At 27.6% G+C, this 11543-nt stretch overlaps 1 protein-coding gene across 2 annotated transcripts in view; it reads left to right on the top strand.

The window, feature by feature from the left end:
- LOC111627659 (mucin-6-like) overlaps positions 1–11543 on the top strand; it is a 134756-nt gene that overhangs the window by 12226 nt on the left and 110987 nt on the right. The window contains exon 1 of one of the 2 annotated variants that reach the window (XM_023371259.1): positions 9675–9783. The exons of the other annotated variant lie outside the window; for it this stretch is intronic. Within the exon in view, the coding sequence (XP_023227027.1) occupies positions 9774–9783 (10 nt within the window). The 5' untranslated portion in view covers positions 9675–9773. Of the gene's footprint in view, positions 1–9674; positions 9784–11543 lie in introns of those variants that run through there. 2 annotated transcript variants of the gene reach the window in all.

Raw genomic sequence — 11543 nt, 5'->3', positions numbered from 1 at the left:
AATACAATAAGTTAATATATAATTATATATACAGTACCTAATTTATATATAATTAATATATAATTATGTGTACAGTACCTAATTTATATATAATACTGTACAGACGATAGCAAACTTAATTTACCCGCCAAAACTTTCTGTAGCGTGGCGCTTGACGGCGGAAAGTAGTTCGGCTGCTCATCCACTATTGGTCCAGATTCGACCAATTTTGTCGCGACACGAGTAGGCGACGACGTTTTACGAGTCCCTTTATACGAATACTGCCGCAATTTTTTCGCTACGTTATAGGAATTTCCGTTGTAGGAACCCATGTTATAGGGGGTCGACTGTAATTAGTATATAACTAATGCGCTTTCTTCACCGATCACGAATTTAAATTTGGGTTGAATTATTGCAGATTTCGGAATCAATCATTAAAATTTTAATGAGAGATTCCAAAACTCTTCAGAATTTATATTTTATGAAATAAATTTTAGTCTAAATTTATAATTTCGAATACATGGGAAGAATAAGGAAAGAGAAGGAAGGAAGATATTGGAAAGAGAGAGGCATATGCTTCTCCTTAACCTTAATCTTTTAGATACGTAATTCTTTTTAGATCTATCTACAAAAACATTAAAAAATACACACAAAAATATCCCCGAAACTCTTCTAACGATGATATCTGGATACGCTTCTGGAAAGAGATGTCTGTTTTTTATTACGAAGACTGACTAGACTTATATTAAATCAAAATTTAATATTCTGGATTAAAAACAAAAAAGTAACTAAAAAAAAAAGCCATTTTATAAAATGAAAAAGATGCTTTTACTTATCTAAACTTTGAAAGTTTAGTTTTCAGACTATTTAAGATAAATTTTCTTAAAATAATCATATATTATTTAGGCTATATAAAACAATTATATAGATTAATTCTAAAATTTGCAAACTAATATATTATTTTATTATAATTAATTATCAAGTGTATGATCATAAATCAATTCAAACTTTAAAACAACCATAAAATAATATATAACTATAAATAGGTTATTTATAAATAGACCTAGGTAAAGTGACATTTGTAAAAAAAAAGAAAAAAAAAAAAACTGATAACTTTTGACAGATAAAACCAGAATAATGTTAATTAGATAAAACAATTACAAGTACTTTTAACAATTGTCTTGTCACGCAACGTTAAAATATATATAAATTTAGTTTTAGATCTGCATAAAGGATAAATATATACAGTACATATACTAAGCTATACATTTATAATATATACAATGTATACATACAGGTGTATAGTTCAAAATTTATTTTCGATGATAGAAATTCAATTTATGACAGAATGATAAAAAATCGAAAAATTATTATGCCGGACTGCAATTATAATCATATTTTAATTAAAAAAATCGAAAGTTCGTACACAATTAATTAATCGGGGTGTCGGCCCCTAAGTTTTTTATGTGTGGTCTCGATTTCTATCTATCTAACTCCGTTTTCTGGATTAAGGAATAACGGGCGACAATGGGAATCTTTAGCTATGCCATTTGAAAATTGCAACCTAATAACGACGTTTCTCTTAAGAATAGCTTTTCGTGAACCGATTAAATCATGAAAAACTATATTGTAATACGCTGTTAGCCATTAAAATTACTAAACCATGAAGGCTGCACGAAATTTTCATGGTAGGTACAGTACAACATGCTGGGTGTTCTGTACCATGAAGGCTGCACGAAATTTGCATGAAAGGTACAACATGCTGGGTGCTCTGTATCACAAGATTACTAATCAATCTGATCATGTCTTACTTTCATTATACTATATGTGTAAAAATAAATATTATTCTGCTCTTTGCTTTCTTTCCTAGTGTAACAATTTTAATGGGCAGCAGTGTAGTGTATATATTATATTAGATATTTTTAATGTAACTAATGCTATTTTATCAGAATATTAGATAATGCAAAATTAATTTCAAATCACGGATACCCGCTTTAAGAATCTAATTGTTGTCGAGAAGCAGACTTTAAGAGAATCGAAGTAAATCTAATTCTAATTTCTCAATAGCTCAGTGTCGTAATGTTCTATCTCTGAAAAACTTTGAACTGTACTGAACCATACCGAAATCGTTAAAAAAAAAAACGAAATACAATACAGTACTTAAATATGGCACTTCATACGATCGTAATAGAAAATTTATTCCAGTCGTAAAAGCGGGGGGGGGGAATCTATTATATATTGTATTATCATTTTGATTAGAATTCTGTCAATTGCAGAGAGGTGTCATATTTTAGATATATAATCAAATACGTCTAGAAAATTTGAAATTTATATATTTAGAATCATGTCAACCATAAAAGATATTTAAGTTAAAATTCGTGTTCAATATTTGCTTATTGCTAAAAATGCTGAACGTTATAAATAAATGCAGTAATTATTTGTAGACAAAATTTTAAAATAAGATTTGACATTAACCAAAAAATTAATAGAAAAAATATTTTTATATTCGCNACAGAACATTCTACCGTACTCAGAAAATAGGGTTTAAAATTTAAGGGCGCCCATTCCTTTAAATGGACGCGGTTCCATGCTTTACTTTATATTTCATTATTTATAAATGAAAAATAATATTTAGATAAATAAATTATAAATTAAATAAATATAAGTAATATTTACTATTATTTTGAGGTCCACGCGAAAGCACCTCAATCCTAGTTAAGATATAGAATTCATTACATTAATAACTATTTTTAAGTGTTTAAAAAATATATATATATATATTGGTAAGAATTTTGAATATTAAATATATTAAATATTGAAATACATTTTAAATATTTTCATTTTATGAAGAAATAGAATCATTAGGCCTATTAACTGTTAATTAATATATTATCCTATAATCATTTACAGATTTATAATACAAAATTAAATGATCAGATGAGGCAATTAATTATTTTTTCATTAAAATAAAAGCATTTCCTTAATTTTAGAAATGAATTAAGAAACATTTCTATTAAATTAATAATGTAAAAGTATTGTTTTTAAATGTAAATCGAATTCGTGAAGACCTTTCAACTTAGTTTTAATTAATAAAACCGAAAATGTGAATGTCATTTAAAAATGCGATTAACTTAATATATTAATTCACAAAAATAGATAATTTATTTACATTTGTTAAAAATACATTATTTAATTTTTAATTAAGTAGCTAAATGTAAAGCAGTTAGAATATTCATATTTATTTTATTAATTTATAAGAGCTTGTTATATAACGAATAAAATAAAATAATATAGGCCTATATATACCAGTCGACTCCCTATAACACTATTAATAATTCCGTTTTATATGAATTCCATGTTGTACGAGTCACTTAGATTTTACAAATACGTGAGCCGTTCACAGCCCGGCATACGTATTTGTAAAATCTAAGTGACTCGTACAACATGGAATTCATATAAAACGGAATTATTAATAGTGTTATAGGGAGTCGACTGGTATATATAGGCCTATATTATTTTATTTTATTCGTTATATAACAAGCTCTTATAAATTAATAAAATAAATATGAATATTCTAACTGCTTTACATTTAGCTACTTAATTAAAAATTAAATAATGTATTTTTAACAAATGTAAATAAATTATCTATTTTTGTGAATTAATATATTAAGTTAATCGCATTTTTAAATGACATTCACATTTTCGGTTTTATTAATTAAAACTAAGTTGAAAGGTCTTCACGAATTCGATTTACATTTAAAAACAATACTTTTACATTATTAATTTAATAGAAATGTTTCTTAATTCATTTCTAAAATTAAGGAAATGCTTTTATTTTAATGAAAAAATAATTAATTGCCTCATCTGATCATTTAATTTTGTATTATAAATCTGTAAATGATTATAGGATAATATATTAATTAACAGTTAATAGGCCTAATGATTCTATTTCTTCATAAAATGAAAATATTTAAAATGTATTTCAATATTTAATATATTTAATATTCAAAATTCTTACCAATATATATATATATTTTTTTTAAACACTTAAAAATAGTTATTAATGTAATGAATTCTATATCTTAACTAGGATTGAGGTGCTTTCGCGTGGACCTCAAAATAATAGTAAATATTACTTATATTTATTTAATTTATAATTTATTTATCTAAATATTATTTTTCATTTATAAATAATGAAATATAAAGTAAAGCATGGAACCGCGTCCATTTAAAGGAATGGGCGCCCTTAAATTTTAAACCCTATTTTCTGAGTACGGTAGAATGTTCTGTTAGAACCAGATGTTTAAATTGCTTTACAATCGGAGGTCGAACCCGTCTTGTTTACTTAAAATCTATTCTACTCAAAATAGAACATTTATTACAGTACTAATTATATGGTTCTAACATAAGTAAAAGGAGGGTTATTTCTTGAGGGTTGTGGAATTAATTTACAGTTTGGTTTAACGAATTCTGGTAAATTTTTGTTGGCTTTATTGCGTGAAAATTAACGTTGTGACAATGGCGTTTTGCCATTTGTTTTAACGCGATAATTTGCTTTATCGGTGTTCGTTTAAGGCGAATCGACTGTACTCTGTATTCGTATTCATAATGGTATAGGAATTTAAAAGTTTTAAATTGTTAAAAAAATATTATAGACAGGTATACTAAAATTATATTAATTGATTCTTGTTTTTATTTTAAGTATTCTAAAAAATTTTCCCGAGAATCTTACTATATTTAAGGACTTGTTACATGAAATTTTTGTGCACTACTACTACTTGTTGTAACATGTCCTTAAATTAAAGTAGGTATATTTTGTTATAAACAAATTTAATCGAACAAAAATGGAGGAACATTTTATATATATATATATATGTTACAGTCAAAACCCGTTTTTAGTTAGAACGCGTTTTAACTAGTTGAAACTAGTTTATACTGAATGTCTTTGTTAAAACCCGTTTTGTCTAGTTGAAACTAGTTTATACTAAATGTCTTTGTTAAAACCCGTTTTGTCTAGTTAAAACTAGTTTTAACTCAAATTCATTTTTGACTAGCAGTAAATTCTAGTTTTAACTAGACAAAACGGGTTTTAACAAAGACATCCAGTATAAACTAGTTTTAACTAGTTAAAACGCATCCTAACTAAAAACTGGTTTGACTGCAACGCATAGAGTGATTCGGGGTAAGATGGTAAGCGGGGGAAGATGCCTAATTTTTGATATTTTCAAACGGTGACGTCACATATTGTCATGTATTTGTATGATGAATCGTTGGGCCAATATTGAGTGCGGAAAGCTGTAGTTGGCTACCGTTACTTCATTTTCTACATCCGAGAAGAATAAAAGCTAGATAAGAACGAAGTTTTTGTTGTGAAATGTTTCTAGAATAATTTTAAACTAAAAGTTAAAATGGAATTTATTAAAAATTGCTAAAAACAATTAATGTGTGATGTAGTTAAGGTTCTAAAGTTTCCATTGTCAGCTACCGCCGATCCCGATCGGACATGCTGGAGCACGTGACTCTACTAGGCATCTTACCCCAACAAATGGAAAATATGCCACATTTTTCTTGGGGTAACGTGCCTATTTTTTGTTAATTGATTTCCAATATGCCTATTTTTAATAAACTTTTGTTTTCTCGTTTTATTGCAGGATATGCATAGAAATTATATAAGGACTTCTCAAAAAAGTTTTTGGACTGAAAAAAGCTTTCAGCTAGCTATAGAACACGTTAGAACGGGCGGAAACTTAACAATACTTATACTGTGCTGTTATACTTACTATGAAGTACTTTGTACTACATATGCAATAAATTAAATTTGGTTAAGAAATTCAAAAATTAATTTTAAGCAATTATATTTGTTATCTTACCCTAATGGCATTTGGCATCTCACCCAGATACTTGGGGTGAGATGCTTAAAATGCCAGACAGTGAAAAAGTCGTCATTGCAAACACAGTATAGAATTTTTTAAAATAAACTCCAAACTTTTATTTGAAAGACATACTCCAGAATATGATATTTTCATTAGAGGGCTCCTAAACTCAAATTAGCGCTGTAATTTTCTTCATAAGCAAAATGTTAGGCATCTTCCGCCGAATCACTACACACAACTTTATTTCCCCCAAACATATTTATGTAGCTAAAATTAGTTTTAACTAATGTTAAAAGTTAAAACTAGTTTTATCTAAAGTCAAAACATGTACAGCAGTAAATTAACTAGACAAAACCGGTTTTGTCTAGTTAAAACTAGAATTTACTGTAGTCAAAAATGAATTTGAGTTAAAACTAGTTTTAACTAGACAAAACGGGTTTTAACAAAGACATTCAGTATAAACTAGTTTCAACTAGACAAAACGGGTTTTAACAAAGACATTTAGTATAAACTAGTTTCAACTAGTTAAAACGCGTTCTAACTAAAAACGGGTTTTGACTGTAACATATATATTATTTTTCTTAAAACTTCTCGTATTTGTAGGATTTAGTCTGGGCCTCCTTATTGTGGGTTTTAAGCATCGTTTAACCGCAGTTACACCACTGGATATTAAGTACCCCGTCCATGCTTCTTTTAGAAAAATATCACACCAAGAACTTAATATCTGAAGGCTTTCTCCCATTAATTATTAACCTTATATATGCGAAAGTTTTTTCCTTATTAATAATTAATCGAATACATTGAATTAAATTAAAATATCCTCGTGTACTTTTCTAAATTCTAGATCGAACTAGCGACTTTCTTTAAAGAACTCCTCAAAATAATAAAATTTTCAAGCGAAATTAATCAAATTTTTCTTTTTGTAAGACCTTCATTTTATTTTAATAGCATGAAACTTTCCAAAAGATGATAGATTTAGATAAATTTTATAATTTTCTTAGAAACAATAATAATAATTAAACGTACACTGTGAATTAAATTAAAATATCCTCGTGTACTTTTCTAAATTCTAGATCGAACTAGCGACTTTCTTTAAAGAACTCCTCAAAATAATAAAATTTTCAAGCGAAATTAATCAAATTTTTCTTTTCGTAAGACCTTCATTTTATTTTAATAGCATGAAACTTTCCAAAAGATGATAGATTTAGATAAATTTTATAATTTTCTTAGAAACAATAATAATAATTAAACGTACTGTACACTGTACAGTATTTACATCTTTTATTCCTTCTTGTCCCATCAATATTTAATACATTTTTATATTCGGTTATTTTTTTAAGTAGATTTTTAATATTTAAATAGGATTTTTTTAACAATTGGGAATGCTCAACTTTCGTTTCTAGGCGCATAAAAAACTAAAGTACACTTGTGTTTGAAGTTTGCCTGTTTTTACAATGGACTGAATGTATAGTTAAAGAATAGCATTTCGTGCTTTCTAAAAACTTTTTTCTTACTATTTTTTCTATTATTTTTAAGCTGAATTTCTTTCTATTCTTTTTAAAACAAATATTCATGTATAGCATTGAATATTCTTAAGTATTATTAAAGAAGATTAGATAATTACTTAATACAGTCAAAAACAAAATATTCTAAGTTTAAATAATCTGTCTTACTATATACAAATTATAGATATTTATTATTCTTTTAAACTTATATATAAATGGTAATTATTCACTTCATCCATTTATTATTATTATTATTACTTTTCCCTGTAGGTTATAAATCAATATGTTGTGCTCTGTTCGAAATTTAGTTGTAGGAATTTGTATTTTTATTTCAGAAATATTTCTCTATTAAATAAAAATTTCATTTTTTACCTTTATTTATTTATTTTTTTAATTATAATTCTTGAAGTTCTTAGAATAAGTTTATGTCGAATTTATTCAAATAAAAATATTCCGGAATTAAAATTATATAAACATAAGGCATAAATGTTTAGCATATTCACAGATTTTTAGATTAATATTTTGTTTGGAAAGAAAATCGGATAAAGACTAAGAAAAAAAAAAAGAAGCTGCAAATTCTCTAATGAACGAGTTTATAGTAATTAAAAATAATTAGCTCTAGCTTAATTAAAAAACAAAAGAAAGAAATATATATATATATTTTTTTCTATTAATTAATCTCTAGAGAAATTGAAGCTTAAGTTTTTAAGCGGTTTTCTAATTCCAAAAATTTAAGTAATATTTTTTTTATTTTTTTAATTATAACTCATCTTTTAAATTCTACGAATGATTCTGTTTTTCTTTTTTTTTTTTTACATAATTAATTTGGCGCATAAAATTTTTAAAAGCTTCCCATTTACTTTTGCGGTGAAAAGAAATGCATTTGCTTTTACTTGTCTTCTATCTACAATTAGCGAATTATTTCATAATAAGGCAAAGCAGCAGGATTTTTAATTAAGATGCTTTTTTTTAATATATATTAGGTTGTTTACCAGTTGGGGAACGGAGGATGAGTCACTGCGGGGATGAAAGGATGATCTGATTGAAGTGGAGTGAATCATTCCCTATTGTCGAGTTTGTGGCAAGGCCAGCTAACTTGTCCAGTTTTATAACACTTTCGCTAAATATCTAGGCTTATTTATTATTTTCTTCCTTTAGTTCCGTTACGACAATGACCTGAAATTATTTAATTTTTTTTTTTTTTTAAATTCAGGGACACATCTGTTAACAGACAGCTGCCAATAATAATCTTACACCCCACCTGCGGGCTACTGTGACCTATTGTTTACTAACAGACTATCTGTGTACCTTCTTCCATCTGTTTTAGTGCATTAGAAAGTTCCGATCCTGTTGTATGGAGCTTTTAATAGTTACATTCGTATTACTTAAGACCACCTAGTTAGATAGTTGTAAAGTTTGTAAAAAAGAATGGCTCATTACTACCCTTTTCTCTTATTAACAGTAAAGTCCAGTTTGGGAAAATTTAAAAACGTATGCGGTTTCGGGTAAAAGAAACGTTTGCGTTGGTTTCTATCAGTCAGACAGTTCCCCTCGCACCCTGGGGATTGCTGTCTTTTCTAACGGTTTTTCGTTGTTGGACAAGGGGCAACATAGAAGAGAAGGTCAAACGGGGGAAGAAGAACACAAAATCTCTTTGTTAAAACGTCACACGTGCAAACGGTCTGTCCAACGAATCGAAAAAACATATATTTCATATGTTCTTGAATAAATGCCCATCACTTTTGATTCGGCAGCGAGAATGACCGGATAATTGATGAGTTTTAACATTTAAAATTTTACATAGCGACGAAAAAAAAAAAAAAAGCTACAAAACCATCTGGCGTACGTTACGCGTGGTGTGCGCGATGATTAATTAGATTGCTTGGCCATACGTGCCGTATTCATTATAGAATGTCTCTCTCACTACTTTCTTCTCCTATAATAAACAGGTGCTAAACAGGACTTTGTGGCAATATCCTCCTTTTTTTTCCTGCATCCTCTTTTTTTTTTTTTACTTTCACTCCCCTCATTTCATTTGGCATATAAGCGTGAAAAACAGATTGGCTAGGTTTGAAAAAAACAGACTGTGTTATGTAAATTTTAGTGTGGATAATTTTCCTGTCATTCCTTTCGATATGTGTTTTATTTAGGGTGATGCTTTAAATAGAAAGTACACAATTACAATTATATCGACGATTCATTTTGTGTGCAGAGTAGTTTAAGGACTATTTAGGTTTTCATTCTGTCAAACAGCCAATCAGCGTCCTGCAACCAACACTTCTGTCCACACGTGTTGCAAGGTTCTCCAGCTTAGCTTCCCTCTTCATTTGGAATGGAAAGGGAGGAGGTTTAACATATGAAGTGTGTTCCGAGAAGTGCATGAAATTTTAGATGGTAATAACCATTCGCATATTGTATGTCTCCCCGTAAGTATTTTTTTTTTTTTATATAACTCGTTATTAATCTCTAGAAAGTAAAAAAGATATCCAATATTACCTTTTTTTTCATATTTTCGTCTAAGATTTCCTATTTTTAAAGCTGAGATTCGTGCATAAATTAAATGTTATTAGAAGTTAACAAATATTAGATTAAAAAAGGATTATCCATTAATCCGCTGATAAATTTATAGGAGAAAATTATAGGGATTAAGAAAGATCTATTTAAATGTCGATAATTCGTTCTTTAAGAAAATAAGAAAAAAAGGAAAAATAAATAACAGACGAGCAATAAAATCGTGTAAGAGAACAGCTGCCATAAATTTATTGTAGAAAATTGTCCTTAAGGATAAAAAATTGTTTCTTAAACGAAGATAAAAAAAAAAAAAAAGAAAAAGCTGTATTTGAGTCATACAACAAATGACAAAATAGGCTATTTTCAAGAAGTAAAATGACAGAATTTCGTGAAATTACTTTTTTTTTTCTTCCCGTTCTTCATTTTCTGGAGGATTGTTTCGTCTTATCACGTGTTTGGTATAAAATTTATTCCTTTTATCAACCAACCTAAAATTATTAATAAGCATTTTTTTAATTTTAAAAGTTTCTAAATTCGAATAGATCCTATAATATAAATATTTTCGAAAATAATCTCCATAATGTATAATTATAAGAAATAATTTATTACTCAAGACAAGGAAGTATTTCAAAAAAAAAAAAACCCATAATTTATGAATTATGACACAATGTGTTTCTCAACATTCAATACACAACTTTAGCTATTAATGTTATGTTAAAATCTACTATTGTTATATTCTGAGTAGTTTTAAGTGGGAAAACATGTGACTAAACTCGTATTCTTTTGTTTACATGTTTACTGTTAGAATCAATTAAGCATAGCTTGTCAATTAGTACCATCTGTACGAAAACGTGTCATCTATAAATGGTACAATTGACGTCAATTCGTCGTAGGACCCCCCCAAACTGTGTGCAGATGTGAGACGTGAGTCTACTGAAATTTACGTGTAATTAGTTTTGAACTTGTCATACTCTTAAATACTTATTCAATTTCTATGACTTATACATGACTCACTTAAGTCAAACTTAGTCATTATTTTATTCAAAATGGATTATCTCTTAATCTATTACTAAGTTATGCACGTATTTAAATAATAGTAATATTTTTTTAACAGATAAAAATAATTTTAAACTTTATTTTGACGGAAATGCTACGTGTTAATGAGAGTGGATATAATCTCTGAATTAAAAAAAAAAATTCAGGTAATGAGTAGAGAGGAGTTATTATCCATTTGTGCTTAATTATCTAAGTTGAAATTAGTAGAGAAGAGAAATTTCGGACGAAGAATCAATACATCGACAGCCACATTAATAATATATTCTAGAAAACTAAGATGAACGATGATTCTTCTCTAGAAAATGTTTGGTTGAAGGGGGAAAAAAATACTGAAATTTAACTATTCTCTGATTATCTTACATCTCCATTTTTTTTAATGCTTAAATCACTATAATGAATTCCTTTTGTTATTGAATAGAAAACACTATCGCCAATTGTAAAAAGACTATATTTCAAAGAACACGATCGGTTTTGGATTTATTTCTTGAAAGCTTCCTGTTAAAGTTGAATCACGTGTCAATCGTCGAGCAGTAAACAGTTTTTCACAAACTGAAAAGAAAATACATTACTCAATATACTAATTTTACTTTCTACTATTAAAAATAATAATAATAAAAAA

The sequence above is a fragment of the Centruroides sculpturatus genome, unplaced genomic scaffold (assembly GCF_000671375.1).
Source record: "Centruroides sculpturatus isolate CEXI.00-Female unplaced genomic scaffold, Cexi_2.0 scaffold255, whole genome shotgun sequence".
NCBI lineage: Eukaryota > Metazoa > Arthropoda > Arachnida > Scorpiones > Buthidae > Centruroides > Centruroides sculpturatus.
Note: the sequence above shows the minus strand (reverse complement) of the source record. Positions and strands in the feature narration are given on the sequence as shown.